The sequence below is a fragment of the Mus musculus genome, chromosome 1 (assembly GCF_000001635.26).
Source record: "Mus musculus strain C57BL/6J chromosome 1, GRCm38.p6 C57BL/6J".
Classification (NCBI taxonomy): Eukaryota; Metazoa; Chordata; class Mammalia; order Rodentia; family Muridae; genus Mus; species Mus musculus.
This window is the reverse complement of record NC_000067.6, coordinates 34165439-34187956: the sequence shown is the minus strand read 5'-3', so window position 1 is coordinate 34187956 and position 22518 is coordinate 34165439. Positions and strand designations below refer to the sequence as shown.

The window sequence follows — 22518 nt, the reverse complement described above, 5'->3', positions numbered from 1 at the left end:
AGAAAGCCCAGGTCAGTCTGATACTTGAGGCAATTTCTTGCAGCTCAGGTGGCTTTGTTTTATAATAATAGACTTAATCATAAAAAAAAAAAAAAAAAAAGATCCTCTACTTACCCAGGTAGCTTGTGAGTGTTAGGCAGCTCAAACGCACAAGTGACCTACGTCAGTGATCTACTCAACAGCACAGGATGTGATAAAGCTTTGAAAACAACATGCATCTGTGAAGTGAGAAGTGAACATCCGTGTACTAACGAGGTTAGTGAGGACACAAGGGCAGCTGCTGACGGTGAGGAAACAGAACACAGATATATCCAGAAGGCAAGGCATGCTTCCTGCATCTGAGTGAGCTCAGAGTCCAGTGACAACAGAGAGAGCATCCACTCCATGCTACTGATGTTTACAGCATACAGACTTTTCCAGGGTTAAGTAAAAGACTAAGGGAGCCAAAAAACCTGGTTACGTACCCCCAAAACATGACAAATTATGTGGTACTGTTCCTGAGAGTCATGGGGTTAAATATGACAAACATCCTTTAATTATCAAACGTTGTGTTGGGCACATTACTATGAACCAGACAACTTTTAAGTGATTTCTATTTTTTTAAAAAAAAGATGTGAGAGTATTTTCACCTTAAGGCATAGCCTCCCACCACTAAAATAACCCTCATGGATATCTCTGACAAGCACAAACCTCCATGGCATTATCAATGGCAGAGATGACCCATGGGCTCTTTTCTGACCATATTTTATAATAAAATCCTGAACATGATATTGAAAGAATGGCTTTGAAAGGAAGCGTTAGATGATGACCGAGTCGTCTTCCACCATGCAAGGCAGAGATTAAGGCACAGGATAATGATCTGCACACGTAAGAAAGCGTTTTATAAACAACACAGAAGCCTCCAAACCCTCTAACTCTGTCCACGTGTTCTCCACAGAGAAACCCCAAGGCGCATCACCATGTGTTCTTGGCCATGCCACACCTCACATCTGTGAGGAGAGTTACCTTCTCCGGGACCTTCGACTCTCCTGAGGGTTGTAATTCTTGTTGTTTCAGAGATTCACTGAATAATAAATTGTAGCCCTCCTGCAGGGTTTTCACCTGTTTCTCCAAGTCACTTCTTTCTTCCTCTGTCAGTCTGCAATATCCGAAAAGTATCAAGGGAGCAGCGTCAGCCTTCGAGTGTAACAGTATGTAACTTGCTTCAGTGTTACTGTTACAGAGTGTTAAGATAGAGCTTGACCTATGTGTCTTGAAATGATGATGTATGAAACTAAGGAGCCTATATAAAATATCCAAGATTCTTTCTTTTGTCTGAGAAAGAGTTAAACTTATAGGTCTGTACCTCTCCAAGATAAGAACAAACAAACAAACAAAGACCAGAGTAACTACTGTCAGGTTGATCAGGGAAAGATTCTTCAAGGAGTATCACAAACTTGTTTTGGGGTAACGATGAAGACATTCCCAAGGATTTAAGACAAGGGAAAACACCTTTGTCTAAATCATATTGTCACTGTGAAAAAGAGCACTAACACACATTCTCCCCACTCTATGCAGGGATTCTAAGCACACACACACAGAACACATTTACATCATTGTGCAAAAGGTAGTTTCAGAGTACTACGAAGAATTAAAACATGACTCAGAGCCTGCATTGCCATTTGCCGGCTAATGCTCAACCTGTCTGAGCCCTGTCTGAGGAATCACAGCACGCTATGGCATGTGAAGGCTGGCTGTGACACACAGTTAAGTCACACTCTTCATAGTCTATTAAGTCAACTGTGATTCATTCGTCTTCCACTCTTACAGTGTCAGGGACGGTGTACTCACTGCCTTCTGTCTGATGAGTAGGTTTTTCAGAACACAACCCTACCCTGAAGAAAAGGGCTAACGAAAGCCAACATACTTGTCTCCATGTTTAGCCAAAAAGATCTGTGTGGTCTGAAGAGCTTCTGAGAACTGCTCCTTCTTGGTTGATATTTCTTTACTGGACATCTGTAAGGTAAGAAGCAAACTCAAAGCCTCCCCACAGAAAAAATATGAAATAGTGATTAAAAATACAGAATTCTAATCAAGACGAAAAGTGGTGGGTGTATTTTCTGGGTGACACAATTAAGTAACGTACTGGCCATTGGTGGTGTTAGTGGCCTAAGAGCTCAGCTCTCCTCAGCATACACAAGAGGAAGTGCAGTGCCCTCTATTAACAGCTAAATCTTCGCGAGGGAATTTTAATGCAACACACCACAGCTCTTGAGTCTGTCCCAGCCTGACCATGAATCTGCCAAAGCCCAAAGGCTCAGCACTGGCCCAGTCTCATCCTTCTATGTCACCATTCTCAAAAGGACACTGAGACTATGGGCCTCTCCTTTCCTGAAGCTCCTCTCTTTATGCTGAAAGCACTACTTTACAGGAGGCCTGTAGATCAGGAAGTAACTGGTAATGATAGCGCCCTCCATCCTACTCCATCTGTGGCTACTAGAGAAGACAAACTCATTAATTACAGGGAAAAGGGGTTTATCCAAGACTTGTCCCAAATCCCATTTCCAATTGATCAAAGCTTCCATTCTTATAAATGAACAGGGATGAGAGGAAATATCGGGCCAACGAAAGATGAGCAGCACACTTATCAGTCAATGTACATAGTCAATTTTGTATGGATATAGGAAATTGTGACGCTAAATGGAATCTCTGAGGACTCGTGTGCCTCAAAGCACTTTCTCCTTCAAAAGAGAAAGCAGGTGTTCTAGTAGAATTACAGCTAGGGCCACGATCTTATTTAAAAGTGTCTGCATGTACTAGATCTAAATCTAATGACCCTCCTGGAGAATTTTATAACTATAATATGAAGACACCAGGTGTTTATAATCCACGCTTCTGAAGAGATGTGCTCTCTCAAGAGATCTTTGCTAAGGCTTACGTGCCTTGTTTGAATGCCTTCCTTTTTCATAGCAAGAAGCAGCCTGGGAAGAAGGTATTTTAAATCAAACATTTGAGGCAAATCAGTTTGGAGTGTTTTTGCTTAAAAACCACCAAATGCTTTCTGAATTCTTAGTTCTTCCACTCATATGAAATCACACTTCAAGGCTGGCCTGGGCTACATAGCAAGGGTGAGACTAGCCTAGACCTTGTCTGCCCAAAACAAAACCCAACAGCAAGAATACACAAACTAGTGGGAATTCCTACCATCAGGAACAGGCACTACTAGGATCTACACCTTAATGCCAATGTCCTGAGTAAAAACCACCATCCACTGCAGCACACACATACACACACACACACACACACACACACACACACACACACAGCCATCGGCAGGGAAAACAGGAAGGGCTGGAGACTGTAGTCAATGGGAAGAATGTACGGTGTAGAGGTTGGACAAGAAAGCCTTCCTCATGAAACAGAAAAGGCCCAGGAGATGTCTACTAAACACTCAACAGCATTCACAGCTGTGAACGTTACTCTCTCTGTCTCTCTGACGTGGGTGGCATGTAGGGCTGATGACATCATTGGTCAACAATCCCATTCATTCTAAGCAGGGAGTTGAGATGTACGGTAAGGCCCTATAACCTAGTGGCTTGCCCATAATGAGGCCAATGACCATGATTCTGGCTTTGGAATAGGACCCCTTTTTCTAGCAGATTCGAACTACTTTCCACTCTTTGAGGAAAATGCCTAAGGACCTAAACTATTAATTTTTATTGTAAAAGCCTCTAACTCTGGGGGGATAAGGCAAAGATTTATAGCTTGTGCTTTGTAGACTGTATGATTCGGTAAATTCTACCCCGTTAGCATTACAGCCTCTGTGAATATACCTGTTGCTTAGAGAAGAGAGGTTTCCCAGCTTTCTCCCCATCTCCCAGGGTCTTGCTGATATTTGATACCCATTTCTGCAATTCTTTAGCTTTTTCAATATGTTGTTTCTTCTCTTCATCCAGTGACTTCTGACAGGTACAAGTGTTTAAAAATGAAGAAAGAAACAAACAAACATTCCAATAAATGACTGAGCTTCTCAACTGACCCCTCCTTTCTGCTGAAAGAAGAAGGCACAAATGTTTCCATCATGCACACAGGTTACTGCGATATTTTATTCATTCACTTAACCACATCCACTGCATCACACAGCAGATGTCTTTGAGGACGGGAAAAGCTTTTATGATCAGTCTGGGATCACTGCTCTGGCCACCCAGCTGCTTCAGGAGTATGACAAATAAGCAAACCCAACTTTATTCATGAGAGAGATTTGGGAATCGCTGCCTTTACATTAGCATTACAATCGCAGATGCCTTGACAGATGCTATTAGACAAAAGGAGAGAGCAAAAGAAGAGAGAGAAACTCCACACAGATGACACCCCTCCTCCAATACACAATGCACTTGTTAGATTTTATTTCCAAAGTCTCAACCAAAGTAAAAGTTAACAGCGACGAACACTTCGCTATGCAGAGGACATCACTGCCTGCAGGTAGCCATCTCCAGCCTCACGGGTCGGGGGCACTTTTGCACGTTCCTTTGGATCCCAGTCCTGTGGTGCTCTGTGAGGTGCTCTTTCAGGATGTACAATGGATGACATCATTAATGTGTTGAATCTATTCAGTGAAAGGACTATGAAGGAGGTCAGAAGAAACGGGCCTGTGAACGTGTGGATGGTCACCAAGCTCACCCCATTTTCTAGGTAAAACCCATTTATTTTAGTAAGATATTTTTTTTTTTAAGTTACTTTGTCAGGGGCAGCCAATCGTTTTCTGCTTTCAACTTAAGAATGGCCGTGTTTTCTGAGCAGGGAGCTATTTCTAGCCTACAAGAAATTAACAGCGCTTCGAGTTGGTGACACAGTTCCTAGGCTGCACATTTAGCAGACACCATCTGCTCTGAACAGATGGCAGGATGCAGCCGACACGGCCTCTGCACAGAGTCAAACGCCCTACTGGGAAGAATAGTAGAGGTTGGATATCCCTGTCCCCAAGGGTTCAGACACTTCTAACAGCTTAAGTCCTGTGTGGAAATCAAAATCAGCTTTCTCCAGGGCCTCTTTATATGTCAATTTTCTCTTAGTCTGGGGGCACATTATATCCCTGACATATGACTTTTGATCTTTGAGTCTGGTGGCGATGAGGACATCAATGATACCGACGTGAAGGGCCTCTTCTATGGTCAGCCTCGAGAAAACCTTCGGCTCTATCAGGCCCCCTGTCAGGTACTGAAATTCCAGGCACCGCATGCCCATTTCTTTACTGATGATATTTGCATTCACGGCTTCCACCACTGACATCATTTTATTGCTGACGGGGTGGCTGATCCCCGTGATCACTAATTCACACTGGCGTAGCTGCTGGGCGAAGCCCTCGTCCACCAGCCCTCTATGCAAAGCCTCGGCCACCCTGTACTTTTTCCCAGTTAGGGGATCGATGATCCCTCCTGTACAGATTTGGGCTTCAAGGCATCTGAGGGCTGTAACCCTATCAACCAAGTTTCTACGGGAGGCTTTCAGCAAGGAGATTCGCTCCCCACTAGCGGTCAGCCAATAGCCTGCAATGGGACTGTGCAAATCCTTCTTGGGAACTACCTTGCTCAGAAGAAAGTCAGCCAGTTCTGTTAGTGTAGTTAGGCCTTCCTGATACTTTTGCACCAAGGCTTTGTCTAGCGTTCCCTGCTCGACAGCTTCACTAATATTGAACTGCAGACCAGTTTTAGTATCAGTCAGCATGTGAGAAGGATGCCCGTAGGAGTCAAAAAATGTAGCTTCCTTCCACTGATACTGCTGCCCTGAGAGTTCGAGATAAATACCCTTGTCAATCAGGTTTCTCTGGAAAGCCTCGAATGCCGTCAGTTCCGCCCCAGTTTTGGTATCTACCACGGCAATTTTATGAGTTTTCTCTATGTTGAGATTGGATATTTCCCTCTCCCCAAACGGCAAGAGAAAACACTGGCAATCTACATCAAACACACAGATCTGCAGTAACTCCGAATAATACAGAGCCTGCTTGTTGTTGGGATTAGGAAAGACTCTCGTGTTGCTGGACGGTTCATGCAGGAACTGTAGGACGGCGTTGTTCAGCAAGCCCTGCTGCACAGCCATTTCTGGAGGGACACGGACGCCTCTCACAGGGTCAATGACGCCCCCACTGGCAATTTGTGCCTCCAAGATATGTTTACCTTTCTTCCTATCAAGCATTCTATTTTCCATTGCCTGGAACACTGACAGCGTCTTAGAAGCATGTGAATATCCCAAAACTGCCTTCTCTGCCTCCAGGAGCCTGCTCCTGAACTCAGGATCAACGATGCCATGAAGAACTGCATCTTCAACACAGTAAGTCTGACCAGAAACCGGATCAATTATAAAACCTGTTGCAGCCTGAGCTTCTAAAAAGGCTAGAGCTATCATTTTGTCTATTATGATTTTCTGGGCCGCCGAAGTGAACGACATTTTTTCTTTGGAAGATTCTAGATAAAGTCCTGCAATGGAGGTAGCTTTGGTCAGAAACTTGCTAAGACTTCTCTGAACTTCTTCGACAGTCTTCAGACCAAGCCGCAGCTGCTCAACTGTCCTCATGTCCAGGAGCTTGGCTTCGACCAGCTGCCTGCCAGTCACGGTGTGCCTGAGCCCTTGAAACTGAAACTCCTCATCCCTAACAGAGCACGCCTGGTTAAGGTCAAGGCTCGGGGAAGCCTCTGGCTCTACGCTTTTCTTAAGGAAATCTCCCTTGAGTCCACCAGATGTTCTGCACCCTTCCAGCATCCATCCACCAGCACTGGAACCCAGCCTCTTCTCTTGTTTTAAGGTCGTGACTTCTGTATGCATGCCACACTGTTTGTTCTTAGCTATCTGTAATAGGAATGTTTAAGACGTTAAACGTTGCCCCTAGAGCATGACATTTTATCCAGTAGTCTCCACCCAATCACAATCCCTTCAACTATAACTGAGTGGAGAATTGCAAGCCCAGGGTAGGGATAATATTCTGAGAGACTCGTGTTAGCAACTGAATACATTAAAGCGATGAGTGGGAAGAGGTCAGAATGAAACCTGGCCACAGAGTATGCTAGAAATTGAAGGTGGTATTTGATTCTTCTATCTTTTCCCGCTCTCTCTTGCAGTTCTGGGTCTCTAACCCTGGGCCATCTATATGCCAGGGAAGCCTTCTACCACTGAACTGCACCAACAACGATTTTCTAGATCTTAAAAAAAAATAGTCATATTAAAATATTTACTCCTATAGAAATAAGTTTACCCACCCATATTTATATCTCATCTCAAGCATTCATAAGTCAGTGGAAATTTGTAGTAAATGCAGCCAAACTGCTGGAAAATTACAGTGTTCTTTTTTTTTCCCCCACCTCACACACAGCTAAGCATTCAAAACTTAAAAAATCTAGTCTTGGGAGAAAAAAAAAAAAAAAGAAAAAGAAATAAAAGCAGCAGCCTGACATGACACAGCTAATAAGGCCTCAGGCCAATGTGTACCTCTAAGGGTGTCAAAAGCTTCACCAACTCCCTTTCAAGTTTGTCATCCTGATACGTCACCGGCGGTCTGGAGGGATGCAGGGCTTGCTCCCTCATCGTCTCTAGTTCAGACAGTCGCGTGATTGGGTTTTTATCATCAAAAGTTATCTGCAGTTCAGTGCTTGTCTGAGAAAAATACTCCGAGTAGCATGGCTGGCTGCTCTCCCTGTCCAGCGGAGCCCCTGGCTGTCGGAACTGAACCTCCTTCGGAAGTTGTTCAGCAGCCCTGTGCGGCCATTTTCCTTCTGTCTGGTGTGGCTCCTGAGTCCACCTGGACAGTGGGAGTCTGGTCTTTAGGTTAAGGTGCCCAGAGTTCCCAGGGGAGATCTCTGCAGGGTGGTGGCACTCTCTCCCTGCCGTATCAAAAGCCGACGCGAAGGTGTGGTCTTGGGTTGTGCTCTTCTTTTGGATTTCACACTGGAGCCGAAGCAACTGGTGCTCATGTTCCTTTATCTGCTGGTCCATTTTTTGTTTGAGGTTTTCAACTTCCCGTCTCTGGGCCAACAGCTCCTCCTCGAGTCTCCGGCACTTCTGATAGTGGTTTGCTTCCACGGGCGGGCCTTGCTGCATCTTCTCACGGTAGCACTGAAGCTGCCGCTCAAGCTCTCGAATGTTGGTCTCCCACAGCTTCGCGTTCTCTTGCGCCCGGAAGTTTTCTCTCTGGAGAGACACAAAGTCGTGCTTGATGCCTGAGAGATCGGTTTCAGTGACGACCTTGGACTCCATTAGCTTCTCCATCTTCTTCCGAAACTCATCTGCCGAGCGTTTGAACTTATCCGACTCTTCCTGGAGCAGGATCATCTTCCTGTGGGTCATCTGCTCTTCGATGGTCTTCAGGTGCAGCTCGTCTTGCACCCTCTTCAGCCTGTCATTCAGCTCCTGCACCTGAGCTCGCTGCAGCTGAGCCTTCTGCTCTTCCCGCCGCTTCTCCTCTTTGGACGCGCTCAGTTCTGCGCTCAGGCTCCTCACCTCCTTCTCCGTTTTCTGGATGATCATGCTCTGCTGGTCACACTTTTGCTTGAACTCGCTTACTAGGTTTTGACTTTGGGCTAGATCATCTTCGAGGCTTTTAATTTTTCTGTGGAAATCCTGCTCTGTTTTTGTCTGCTTATGCAAGTGTTCGTTGGTGTTCCGTAACTGATCCTTAAAACCGTCTGCCTGGATCCGCAGCACTTCGCATCTCTGCTGGATGGCTTGCTTCTCGCGGACTATGTTCTTGGACTCTGCCTGAATCCTCTGCATCATCAATTTGGTTTCATTATTCTGCCTAGTGAGTTCATCCACCTTCTGCTTGAGCGTTTCTGCGCACTCATTGCTTTTCTCCAGCTCTTTATTCAGCTTTTGGATTTTATCATTATTTTCTTTCTCGGCTTGAATATTCTGAAGCAACTGTGCATGGCTCCTCTCAAACTCTTCTTTTAAATGGTCTGATTTTCTCTGGCAGAGCCGTCTCCTCTCTTCTGAGAGGTCCTTCTCATCCCTCGAAGCGTGAACTTGGGAGTTTAAACACTGAATGTTCCTCTCGGCTAGTGCGTGCGCCCTGGTGACTCTGTCAACTTCCCTCTGGAGTTTTCCTTTCTCTTGATGGAGAGACTCTAATTCCAACTGATAGGTGTGCTTTATTTTCTTGAGATCGTTTGCTTCCTGCCTGACCTCTTCAGCTTTGTCTGTTGTTTGGTTCAGCTGCCTGCCAAGGTCTCTGAGCTGCTGGGAATAGCGTTCCTGGGCCTGATCCTTCCTTTCCAGATCTTCCTTGAGGCACTTGAGTGTGTTATTCGTCTCGTCCAATTTATCCTTCAGCAGCCGGGCCTTTTCCTCAGACGAGGCCTTTTCGAGCTGGACCGCGCTGAGTTCATACTTCAGCTCCCTCATCTCTTTCTCTGCCTTCCTATTGGCCAAGGTCAGCTCATCCACCTGCTGCTTCAGCTCCTCCTCTTTCTGTCTGCCCTGCTCCCTCTGGGGCCGTGCCTGTGCCACCGCAGCGCTCTCTCTACATGAAAACTGAATTTCGGTGATTTTCCTTCTGGCTTCCAACTCGACCTTCTGCTTTTCCTTCAGCTGCTTCTCGGCCACCTGCTTCTGGAAGGCCAGGTCCCGCTCCATCTGCTTCACCAGTCGCAGGAGCTCCTCCTCGTGGTCCCGCTTTCGTTGCAGTTCTTCCACCAGGGCCCGTTTCTGCTGTTCCAGATCACTGAGGCTCGAGTCTTTCCTCCGCAGATGATCTTCCAGCGTCTGCCTGGTGAAGGTGTTTTCCTGCAGCTGGCTCCGGAAGTTGCGGAGGTTCTCCTCCACCGCGGCTCGCCGAGCTTCCGCCTCCGCCGTGAGCTGCCTCACCCGCTCCAGCTCCCGCTCGGCAGCTTCCTTCTCCCTCACGATCGTCTCCAGCTCACGGCGGTACTGCTTGGCCTCGCTCTCGGCCCTCAGCTTCTGCAGGGCGATGTCTTCCACGTTCCTCTGTTGCTTCCTCAGTTCATTTTCGGCGGCCTCCTTAACTTTCGGAAGCTCCTCCTCGACCCGGGATTTCTGTTTCTTTAGCTCAGCCACCATTGTTTCCAGTTCACTGATCTTCCCGGTAAGTTTGCTATTCTCAACCATGGTTGCTCTCTGACGCTGCAGTAGATCTGAATACGCCCCGTGCTCAGAATTCTCTTTAGACCTTTTCATCTGCGAGAAACATTTAAAGGGTCAAAGGCGTCCCATTGACATAGATTCTGCAGCCTCTGGAGCAGTACTTACGAGACCAAGGGAACTTAGATGCGGAATAAGCAGTCGCCACCAGCACCAGCACCTTCAGAACAGAAGCCTCAGAAAGCCAGGAGGAAGGAGACAGAAATCCTGCAAGCCTGTTCGGTTGCCAGCGAATGTCTTCTGCCCCTCAGGAGTAATTTCATATTGAAAATTAGCAGGCTTGAGGTTCTGAAGCAAGAAATGTCTCTACAGAACAAGAGTGGGACCCCAAACTTTTATAAATAGAAAACATAAGCTTTTCTTATAATGATAGCCACTCTAGTCTCATACAACATAATTCTGTCAGCTTAGAACACCACCACCACACAAGAACCAAAGAACGCAAGATTCAGTTTTCAAGAGCGGAGAGTTCAGTGGAAATTAAACATGATATGCGCAGTCCCATGTTTATGATTAAAGAAACAGAACAGAGAGCCAAAGTCAGAAATAGTACTTTAAAACAGGGGAAAGGAGAAGTACGCAAAACATTGACATTTCTAAGTCAATGTTTATGCATGCAAATGTGACAGTTACAATGAAGGTCATTGCTAATGCAAAGGCAGCGCCTGTCCCTGATGGCTTCAGGTGCCCCCAGGTCATCGTTGTTGGTATGCCTCATCTGGAACCCGTCTTGTCAAGTCCTTAAGATACCCCACAAATACAAAGGAACTTGTGAAATAGGAAGGATTTAAAAATATACATAGGGATTCATATCCATCTTACCAAATACGTATCAGGAAACCTTTCAGCAGCTGGGAGGACCGGGGAAGTAAATATTAATTGAAATACTGAATGTTTGGGCTAGTTTATAAACATATTCTAGTTTTCTTACTTAATATTTCAAGTCAGTATCAATTTGAAAAGAGAGATAACAGCTGAACTAGAAAGACAAAATCATTTTCTAGATATGCTTTGTTTTCACTGGAATATGTGACTTTCAAGGATTTAACTGATAACAAATCTTTTTCTTCTTCCACTTTCTTGGTCTCTGATAATTTGGGGCTTAAAAGCTCAACTTCCTTCATTAATCTCCCCATGGTTGTTAATACGAGTCCACAGAAAAACAAGTCTCGTAGCAATTGCTACGCTCAATGGTATATTTCAATTCTGTATCAAAGTCAACCCTCAGGACACTACAGCATTCTGCATATTGAAAACATGAAGTCTTCTCAGGGCACAGACCACACACCTGTGATCCCAGTACTCAGGTTGAAACAGGAGGACTTGGAGTTCTGGCCCATCATTCTGGGTTAACCAGAGAGACACTATCTCAAAAGCAAAAACCACAAAATTTAATTTAAAAAAAATTCTTTCTGAGAACCAGTCCCTCATCAAATCTTTCTCAGAAGCATAGCTTAGCTATAGCCATGTTATTCTGAGCTGTTTTCTCTTAGTCAGAATTTGTTTACCTCAGCAAAAATAAAATAAAATCTATTGCTGAGTCTTCAGTATCTTAATTAGAGTAATTTTGGTGGTTTATTAATAAGTCTATGTTATCTAACTAACTAGATTTTTTTCACTTATGCTTAAAATTACCCTCAATAATTAGGTCAGTTACTGGTTTTACATCTTTCCATCAAACTTATGCATGAAAATCAGCTCCCTGAAAGGTCTCTCAGCTCTCTGCAGAGGGATCAATAACTTCTAGAGTTGGGTGTTCGTATCAGCTACAGAATTTCTCCACCATATCAAATACACATCTAAGTTAATGCTCTATATTTCTCTAACACACGCTGTTACTTCTGAACTCTTCAGGTATCTCTGCTTGTGTGTTGATTATGAAAAACTGTTCTCTGAGGGCAGTTCATCCTGGAGAACTTCAAGACTGTTTCAGAAGCACTAGGGGTCTAAAACTCCAGTTAGTTACATATCTTTTGCTTGTTTGTCTTTCGAGACAGCGTTTCTTCTCGTAGCCCCGGCTGTCCTAGAATCAGTTCTGTAGACCAGGCTGGCCTTGAACTCAGAAATCCGCCTGCCTCTGCCTCCCGAGTGCTGGGATTAAAGGCGTGCGCCACCACCGCCCGGCTACAAGTCATTTCTTACTCTTCCTGTTTCTCAGCACAATTCTAAGTTCAGGATCAAAGCTGCAAATACCCTTTGTATCAGAAAGAGGTTTACTCTTCTTAACACATATAATTTTTTGGCAAAAATGCAAAGCTTAAAGTTCCACACTTCTTAAGCCCATTCTTTTGCACAAATATATACTATTAAGTGTGTCTTTTTAATACAGCTGATTTTAATTTAACTTTTAAACAACGTATGTCAATTTAAGATGCGTAACGGAGGTGTGTGTGCGTGGAAGTTCTCTACAGACTTCCTATGAGCAGCATCTGCACTTGATAGAAACTCAGATGTGAAGAAGCTCAAGCCGCTTCTGCCCAAATGTTCCCGCTGACCCAGCACTGTGGATGACACTGATTCTACCACACTGGTGCTGAAGTAGCTGCTTTTGAGGCTTGGGGATCAAACCCATGACTAAAGTACACTCAGCCGATACTCCAGTCCTCCTGAAGTAAAGCTTTAAAAATGCTTTTCTGGGGCTGGAGAGATGGCTCAGCGGTTAAGAGCAATGACTGCTCTTCTGAAGGTTCTGAGGTCAAATTCCAGCAACCACGTGGTGGCTCATAGCCATCCATAATGAGATCCGTCGCCCTCTTCTGGTCTTCTGAAGACAGCTACAGTGTACTTACATTAAATAAATAAATAAATAAATAAATAAATCTTTTACAAAAATGTTTTTCTGTTTTGGAGACTCGAAAACCCAAACAAACGTCCAAGGCTTTCCGTCTCTTCCAGGTTAAGCTACTAATTAACGACTTGCATGTTAGCAATCAGCCATGTAAATTCATCACGAAGCTTATTTTTCCTTCCCAAAGCATTACAGTTTCGGCTCAAACCTAGTCCCTGTTCACACGGATGTAACATGTTAACGGTTACCTCCTCCTCTTCCAGCCTTTTCAACGAATCACCAGCAAATTTAATATACTGCGTCATAAGAGTGACCAGGGCAGTGTACCGTGTCCGTAGGTCCATGAACTGCAAGGGAGAAGTGAGAGAGCGTTAGCTCTGCAACCAAGGCGGTGTGTGATTGCTGACTGATGCCCGCGCTACCGACTAGGCTTTCGGGAATAAAGAGCACTTATCCAGTAGTTGGTCTCACTTCAGGAGTAACGAGCTTGCTGACCTCTTTGTATGCCCTACCTCCTTCTGGGTAGACTCATGAAACATTATTTTCTGTGTTAATAAATGATCTTGACTTTAAAAGAGTTTTTAAAGAGCCTTAATAAAATGTAGTATCGTGGTACTTTCTGTGAGGGATTATCTAAAAGAAACACTAGAAGTAAACCGTCATGCATTCCCAAAATTGTTATATACTAATATGCTATTGAATCATTTAAAAATAATTAAAATGGCCAGTTTTATATTAGTTATGCTTTACCAGGAGAAAGTAAAAGTGTTTTGAAAACATTGTTTCTCCCTTCCTGTCCTCTGCCCTTCTGTGTTTGTTACCTCTTGAATAACGAGGTCTGCTGAGCTCTGTATCCGCCGTCGCTTCACTGGCGACTTCTGCTGGGACTCCACCATAGCCCTGTAGGTCATTGTTTGCAACTCATAGTCCTGCATGAAAGAACCAATGAGATAAAAATTAATTCAAGCAAAGCCTGACAGCTTCACTCCACAGGGGCTGACCACAGAGCATTGGCAACTAGTTCACTGAAACAATTTTAAATAAAAAAAGTCAATGATGAATACTACATTTTATTGTTGTGGTTGTTGTTTTTACAGACAAGGCTCCTCTGTGTAGCCCTGCCTGCCCTGGAACTCACTCTGTAGACCAGGCTAGAGATGTATGCGCCTCCCCTGCAAGTGCGAAGACAAAAGGCATGCACCACCACTGCCTGCCTTGAAAACGAAAAACTTAAAGACCTATTTGATTCTAGAGATACTTGCGAGGCAGTGACATGAGCAGAGACACGTGCAGTGGTCAGCCAAGGTCCCAATTGTCTTTAGAACTCGAGAAAACATTCACTGCAGAATACTATCAGTTATAGGCATCCTCCAGTTGTTCAACAGGAGAGCTATGGAGCTGGGAGCCTAAGATAGCCTCAGTGTTAGCATCGAACTATGACAGCGTTTCTTCAGGACAAGCTAAATGTTCTCTACAGTTTAAATTATTTAAAGAGAAAAGGAGAGCAGTAAGAAACCAATGTCAGAGCTGAAGGGATGGCTGGCTCAGTGGTTAAGAGCACTGACTGCTCTTCCAGAGGCCCAGAGTTCAATTCCCAGCAACCACATGGTGGCTCACAACCATCCAATGCCCTCTTCTGGTGTGTCTGAAGATAGCTATAGAGCACACATATGAATAAATAAATAAATAAATAAATAAATCCTTTAAAAAAAAAAAAAGAAAGAAAAGGAAGAAAGAAATGTTTCAGAGCTATGTGTTTGGGGCACCTGTATACGTTCATGCATTCACAGAAACAGAGAAAATGAACCAGTCACGGGCCATCACCTGACTCATTTCATAATTACTAGGCATGTATGCAAATGATCAAATAGGGACTTTCTCTTTGTAAACAGAACGGACTGACTTGAACTGCTTTAAAACTATGCTATAGCATTATATAGCTATTTGTCTGTCCTCACCTTGACGGCAGCCGAGTACTGCTCTGAGTATTTCTGACACTCGTCCATTTTGCTCTGCTTCACCTCTATTTCAGACACCAGCATCTGTAAACGCAGAGTTTAGAGAGGAGGAGACAGGAGCTCTACAGCGTTCCCCCATGCTCAGTAATGAAAAAGCATGCAGCCACTCAGTGCTGCACCACTTAATGCGTCATACTTACACGTGCCTTGACTTATAGATAAATAACAAACTTCCAGGGAAGATTAATAAACGATCTACCCTTGGGAGGCTTTCAGGGCAGAAATGAGAAGTTTGCAGAGCAGACGTGGTGCTGTCCCTTATACCCACTCCAGATGCAAACTCTTAGACATTACTGGCTGCTAATGATAAAACCTTAAACCATCCAACTTCCCACCAATCGCCACTAGCCGGGATTCTATCTATTACCTCTGGCCATGTTTATTAATTTAGCAAGTATAAAACTATGCTGCCAGCATATTATCAAGAAAAATTAGACCCAGCCTATGAAACCCAGAAAATGAAGTCTGTGGAAACTACCCTAACACACTTTTCAATATCTATGCTTTTATAAATGACTTCTGGAAAGTAAAAGTAAATGCAGGCAGGTTTAAGGTATAGAATTCTCACATGCATCATCATTCCTCACATTGGTCTAAGCAACTGCCTTTGATTCCAAGACAGGAGAGAAAGGTGAGGCTTGAGGCCGACCAAATTCAGACAGACTCTCAGTTTCAAGTACCTTCTGTTGGTTCAGCTGCAGGGCCAGGGCTTTGCTGTTTTCTGGCTGATTTTCCTGAATTTTTCTCTGGGTCGTTTCAATGTGCTGGATCCAGTCATCGAGAGGGTGGTAGGAGTCCCTGTAGTGCTTCAGGGACTTCCCGATTCCTTCTAAGTCCCGGAGCCTACAAGAACAGCAATGGAATAGTCACATTCCAGCAGGAGAGGGGAAGGGCAGGGAAGAGCCACCAAGCACAACAGGGCAGATACCTGGCAGCAGCCTAAAACACAATTCCAGCAGCACCTGCCCCATGTGGTGTCCAGGTGAACAGAGATAGCCTGTCCCAGGAGCTATGAAGTTTGTTGGTGCTGTTTTACTATGGCTCTAAGGCTAAAGCTGAAAACGCAGGGCAAGTGACCTTCATTACAGTCAATCAACGGATCCTGAGTAGCTTATTGCTATGTAGAGCCCAAGAAATAAGCTTATGATTTATTTCATAAACTCATGGTTATTTGAACATTGTAAGTTGGTAATAACTTTTAGAGCAGTATACTACTATCTTTTTAAAAGACAGATTATACAAATATCAGGATAAATCAGAATTTTTAGTTGTGCACAGTTGAAAAGGTCATTTTTCTGGAGGTAGTGACATCTCAGCAATTAGGAGCACTGGCTGCTCTCCATAGGACTTAAGTTTGGTTCCCAGCATCCATATAGAAGCTCACTACTGACTGTAACTCCAGTTCCAGAAGATCCAATGCCTTCTTCCTGCCTCTTCGAGTACCTGGTATGCATGCGGAACACAAGCATGCACACGTGCAGGCAAGACACCCACGCACATAAAATAAAATAAATCTTAAAAAGAAAGGAGAATGTTTCTTTCATGTTACGTGTTTTGCAAAAGAGAGTCTGTAAGAAAGAAATGGAATTAGGGAATAATCCTACAGCTCACACATTAGCTATGGAAGGTCACTTAACACCTGGTAAGTTTGGAATTTGCCCTCTGTACACAAAGGGACTCCCACCTACATGTGCACTGAACAGAAAGGTGACCCACCTGTTGTCGATCTGGACGTGAACGCTCTGCCACCTTTCGACAAGCTGGTCTGCCTTTTCTTTGTGCCAGTCAAAGTCAAGGTCCCGTTCTTTGTGTGTCTTGAACATCTCATCGCTGATGGCTTTTGCTTTCTGCAACTCGTCTTCCAATGCATGGAACACCTCTCTCTTCTCATCTACTTCTGATCGCCATTGCTGAAATACATGAATCAATGGACATCATGATATAATGTATCAACAAGTCATACAGAAACACACTGTTTACCCACGGTTACAATTTGTTCATCATTGTATGACATATATTTAAATGCTTGGTTCCAGTTGGTGGGACTGTTTGGGAAGGATTAGAGGGTGGCTTTGTTGAAGCAAATGTGTCACTGGGGTTTGGGCTTTGAGGTTTCAACAGCCCAGGTCGGGTTGCTCTCTCTCTGTCTTGGGCTTGTGGATTAAATGTAAGCTCTCAGCTATCTCTCCAGTGCCATGCCTGCCTGCCTGCTGCCATACCCCTCACCATGATGATCATGGAGTCACCATCTGACACTGTAAGCAAGCCCCCAACTAAAAGATTTCCTTTATAAATTACCTTGGTCCTGATGTCTCCTCATGGCAATAGATCAATAACTTATACTGGAACGATTGAGTGTAGTTATTTATAGGAAGTTTTGGAATTAGAAATGTGAAACGGAGGTGGCACACTCAGAAGCACTCTCTACATCAGAGTCTTAGTGCCGGATGTTTGACGCTCAAGCTTTGAGCTAGAGGAATGACTCGAAGCAGGACCTTGGAGCCGCGGTCAGAAGTGAGACTCTTACCTTTAAAGTACTCATTAAATTCTCAATGTTATTCTTGTCTGCTATAACTGCTTCCTCTTCACACAGTTTGGTTTCGTAGAGTTTGACAAGGGCTTCTGCAGCTTGAGTGTTTTTTAAAACCAAATTCACAGTCTTCAATCTTTAAGGAGAAATAAATACTAGTTCATGCTGTTCAATGTCTTCCCCCGACACACACTGTAGACTTACAGGGTCATTAAAACTCATGACATGGGACACTGACTGGCCTCCTGTCCATGTGGCAGTCAGCTGATTCTTTTCCTAATAGACACCACCCAATACCCCACCCCTAGGAGGCTGTTACACAGATGCCAATAGGTTCCTAGGTTCCAATAGGTTATGCCAAGCATGAGCGGAAACCCCAAAAAGGGAGTTTACAGGTAGCCCCCTCACCCATGGAGAAATATCATCAAACTACAAAAAGGGAGTTTCCAGGTAGCCCCTCCCCCCCAAAACATGGAGAAACATCATCAATCTAGTTTCTTAAGATAAATGGATCGCCCGCAGAAGCACTGAGAGAGGGGACGGGGTAAGGACTGATTGCTGCCATACTTCTCTATGTACGTGGAAGACATAGAGTAGATCTGACTCAAGCTCTGAATGACCACGCTGAGCTCTGATCGGAGAGCGGGGACAGACGGCGAGTCAGCCGCTTGGCTGAAAAACTCTTCACACTTATTTGTGATCGTTCCCAAGTCATCTTTAAGCCGATCCAGCTCTTTCTTCAGTTTCTAGTACAGAAAACAAACGGAGGTTATCTTTGTCTCTGCAATGGGCATGGTTCTTAGAGCAGCTTAAAAACACATTTTGTAGTTTATTACCAATATAAGCACCTGTCTAACCTTTTCCTCTACCAAGTAAACAGAAGCACACCAATTCAGCTTGATAACCAGTAATGACGTTACTGCATTGTCCTTTGACCTAAATCTCTAACTCTGTAACCAGCGGGTGTATAATGACTTCTGCCTGAAGCCCACCAGGGTGCCTCTCTGTTTACTACCTCAGAGGCAGACCTCAGTCATGGGATCTTAGTTCACATCCAGTAAGAAATGCACAACTGAACTGAAGTCACAGTCTCATGCGGGGAAATCAGAAGGTGACATTCAGGGTCTCTAAGAGGAAATGACTCTGGCTTTGCTAACACGTGTGTAACTCTTACCTCCTGCTCCGTGATCCTGAGCATGCTTTCATGTAAATCATCTCTTTCCAGGGGAGTCCGGATCTGCCGAATCAACCTGTCTTCACAGCTCTCCAGGCGGAGCCGAATGTTTCGCACTTCCGAGATGTAAAGATTATACACAGATTCCTCTTGCTCCTCTGTGGAAGGACACAGCGTGTAAGTAACTTCCGCTCCCCAGGAAGCTCTCGTGCAAGCTTCACTACACCAGCTTTGTTCTTACTGAGACAAACCAGTGGTTCCTATTAGCACAAACCCTAAGGACGTAACCTTAAAACAGAAATCTTAGAATGTGAATTTTAAAACTTAAAAATTACCAAGCAAATTTCCCTAAAGTCATTTAAAATACCAAATCATCACTGAAATGCCCAAAGGAAGTAATGTATTATTATTCTGTTTAATAATCACAAAAATGTGAATTATATTCTATCAATTAACCATTAAATTAAACCAAAATCTAAAGGGAAAAAGCAGGTAAAAATTTTTTGTTAATTGGGCTGGAGAGATGGCTCAGTGGTTAAGATCACTGACTGCTCTTCCAGAGGTCCTGAGTTCAATTCCCAGCAACCACATGGTGGCTCACAACCATCTGTAATGGGATCTGATGCCCTCTTCTGGTGTATCTGAAGAGAGCAACAGTGCACACACATTCATAAAATAAATAAATAAATCTTTAAAAAAAAGTTACTGTTTTAAGGTTTTAAAAACACAAAATATTACTAATAAAATCACTTGTTTCTAAATAGTATGAGGAGTTAGGGCTAAGATTGATATTAAATAAAATTTAACTAAATGAGGCACTTTGCTTTAAGTGCTGTGTAAAACTTAACATGGGAAAAGAATCAGATCTTTCGTGAGCCTTAAGGACCTCCATTCTGAGTGTTGCTGGGTAAAGCACAGCAAATGTGCTTCACACAGATGAGCTGAGGCTGTCGACTGTCCCACCACTTGGGGGCAATTTTTAGTTACTCCAGTTTTAGAAATTAATGACCTTGTCTGGCATCTTCGTAGCTCAGAAGTTCTGATTGTTATTGGTGGTTCTGGGATTGAACTCAGGGCTTCATGCATGAAGTTATGTGCTCCTGAGTTCCATCTCCTGCACGCACGCACACACACACATACACACACACACACACACACACACACACACACACACATTTTCATACTGTTCAGCAATCTTGCATGCGTGTCCCAGTTGACTGACGTAATACACCCAAGACTGAGATTTCCAAGGGGAGTACGAGAGTCTAGACGAAACCCCCACAAGGAAAAGAAACCCAGCAACCCCATGCCTTACCTCTTTCTGCAGACTTGAGGAGCTCTTGATAATACTTCCTGCACACACTCACTTCCTTTTCTAGTTGACTTATATCCGAGCCTGAGAATATCTGGGATTCCTGGCTATCCTCCAGGAAATCCTCCAAGCGGGACTGGAGATTACTGAGAACCTGCTGGTGCTCGCCAGGCAACATCGTCTTTATCTAAAGAACAGGGATCCTTGGATTAATGGCGTGGCGCCAGGAGCTACATCTGAGTGGGGAGGCTCGTAAATGATGTCACACTCACCGAAGCCACATTACTAGCTCGAATTCTGTCGATTTCATTGACTAGATAGTGCCAGGAGACGACACTCTTCATGTTTATGTGAGACTCATGCCAGAGAGTGAGTACACTCTGATACTGTTGCTCAATTCTGGAATACACACAGGAGAATACAGACTTTAGGCCTTTTTACTCCTTTCTGAAAAGATGCTACAATAGTTATTTCTAAAATGCCCCTGTGTAGTAGCTCCGGAACTTTCCAACCCCGTAGGTCCCTGACACAGTCCTGATGGCTTCTTTAATCTTCAGAAAGGCCCCAAACCATACAAACCTGTTGGCAAAGTCAACTGCTTCTTTGTTTGGTGGGGGAACAGTAAAGCACACAGACGGGACCATGGCCTCGTTCCCAGTAGGACTGATGACCTTCCATTTAGCTCGATGAGAGTTGTTTGCCAAGACACACTCATCGTCTTTGTAAATGGTTATCTGGTTTTAAATGGAAGAAAGGAAAGCTGAGGTCACCATCAATTCATCTTCCTCCACACTCGATCTTTAGAATTATTATATATATAATAATATATATATATCTTATGAGACAGAGAAATGCCTTCTGGCTAGAAAGCGTTATGACGTCATTTAATATCCAGTCTGCTTTGAGAATTACAGGTACCTCAATCTGTCTGTAGTCGCAGATGGCTTTGATGGGGATGGACGTCTTGAGTGGGTTGTCAGGATTCCTCGGCTTCAGCTGCACCACTGTCTTCGCTCGCCCCATCAGCCCTGCCACCACACTCCGGTACTGCAGGAGCTCCTCCTTTTCCTCCTAGGTAGCAAACACGGCGGGACTTGAAAATTAATGATTCAAACTTCCCATCCCACAGGGCCTCACACAAACCATCATCACTGAAGAATGCCCTGACTACTGGGGACACCTTCCACATCTCCCATCCCTCTTGAAGCCCTCTTCCTTCCTTTTTTCTGGTTATTTTGTTTCCGTTACTACTATGTACCAGTCTATGGTTATTTTGTTTCCTTGTTGCTGTTACTACTATGTACCAGTCTATGGTGTTGTTTCCCTTGTGTTACTACTATGTACCAGTCTACGGTTATTTTGTTTCCTTGTTGCTGTTACTACAATGTAACAGTCTACAAGCATTTTGTTTATTTAATGTATGACTGTGTTGCTACCCTTTAATATCTAGGCACCACAAGACAGGGTGATTCCTGCTTGCTTTGTCCATTGTTATATCTCCAGAAATGAAAACTGACCACACACATCACTGCTAAAGCAGTTTAAACATCATCAAAAACTACCCAAGCCAAAGTCTCAGTTGAATGAGTCAGCTGTGTGTCTGAAGTACAAATCTGTATGTAACATAGAACATAGAAACATAGAACAAAACACTAATCTACCCTGTTGTTTGTATGACAAAGCCCAGAGTTTCTGCATCCTTACCATGGACTCCTGGACAAGGTCTTCCAGTTTGTGAATGCTGCTGGACCTGTCACAGCTGTACTTGCGCTGGATGGCATCTTTCAGATTCCTTAGGTAATCAGTGGCTTCTTTGGCATCATTGAAAAACTAAAGAGAGAAAACTTGGCAGCTGTGGTACACTCAATGCCAGTAAAGCGCAGAGCTGTCAAATCTGGTGCCAGGCCCTCTGTGCGCCGCTGACAAGCCAGGACAGAACCAAAGCACAAAGCAACAACAGCAACATCCTTTCTGAAGCTCAAACTAATCTTTAACTTGGGTGGCTACAGATGAATATTAATTATGCAAAATGTACATGTATATTATGCATTATGTTTGGGCTTTATATTATTTTGATCAAAAGTCTGTTTTCCTTTAGGGTTCAATCAATCTTTTAAGTAGGGGTGGAATTTCATACAATATATTAAAATTTCTAAAGGAAAAAATGAAGTCTTTATGTGGTTGACTCTATAGTATATATTTTTCCTTAATATTGAACAAATTTTTAGAGTGATCTTTTTTGTGCAGTATTTGTGTGTGTGCAAATCAGAGGTCAACAACTGGAGGCTTCTTCATTTCTCTCCACCCTGTTTCTTTGAGATAGGCTCTCTCACTGAGCCTATATAATAATTATTATTATCCATTATTATAAAATAATAATAATTTTTATTATTATACTTCTATCCATATTATATTTCTATTTATCATATATAATACATTATACTATATTATATATGTATATTACAAATATATAAACATATTATATTGATTAATTATATTAATAAGTATTATCAAATAACAAGTATAACTAATTATTAATAAATGTCTCATTATTTGTCTAGGCTGGCTGGC

General features: G+C 43.6%; 1 protein-coding gene and 1 long non-coding RNA gene across 37 annotated transcripts in view; one reads left to right on the top strand and one right to left on the bottom strand.

The window, feature by feature from the left end:
- The window catches only part of Dst (dystonin), a 400775-nt gene that overhangs the window by 120706 nt on the left and 257551 nt on the right, over nucleotides 1–22518 (bottom strand). For 30 of the 36 annotated variants that reach the window (XM_006495666.4, XM_006495690.4, XM_006495691.4 and 27 more), the window contains 16 exons: nucleotides 21652–21777; nucleotides 20866–21018; nucleotides 20527–20681; nucleotides 20220–20346; nucleotides 19951–20134; nucleotides 18636–18793; nucleotides 18029–18207; nucleotides 17459–17597; nucleotides 16648–16841; nucleotides 15612–15774; nucleotides 14872–14955; nucleotides 13735–13842; nucleotides 13162–13260; nucleotides 3813–3941; nucleotides 1907–1995; nucleotides 1006–1138 (listed from right to left, as the gene is read on the bottom strand). In XM_006495666.4, coding sequence (XP_006495729.1) covers nucleotides 1006–1138; nucleotides 1907–1995; nucleotides 3813–3941; nucleotides 13162–13260; nucleotides 13735–13842; nucleotides 14872–14955; nucleotides 15612–15774; nucleotides 16648–16841; nucleotides 17459–17597; nucleotides 18029–18207; nucleotides 18636–18793; nucleotides 19951–20134; nucleotides 20220–20346; nucleotides 20527–20681; nucleotides 20866–21018; nucleotides 21652–21777 — 2220 coding nt within the window. Of the gene's footprint in view, nucleotides 1–114; nucleotides 980–1005; nucleotides 1139–1906; nucleotides 1996–3812; nucleotides 3942–4052; nucleotides 6823–7458; nucleotides 10162–13161; nucleotides 13261–13734; nucleotides 13843–14871; nucleotides 14956–15611; nucleotides 15775–16647; nucleotides 16842–17458; nucleotides 17598–18028; nucleotides 18208–18635; nucleotides 18794–19950; nucleotides 20135–20219; nucleotides 20347–20526; nucleotides 20682–20865; nucleotides 21019–21651; nucleotides 21778–22518 lie in introns of those variants that run through there. The other 6 variants (NM_001276764.1, NM_134448.4, NM_133833.4 and 3 more) reach the window with 4 other exon arrangements.
- Gm26788 (predicted gene, 26788) lies at nucleotides 9793–22112 on the top strand. The gene is made up of 3 exons (NR_165804.1): nucleotides 9793–10069; nucleotides 18687–18812; nucleotides 20862–22112. It is a non-coding gene; the product is annotated as a predicted gene, 26788 (long non-coding RNA).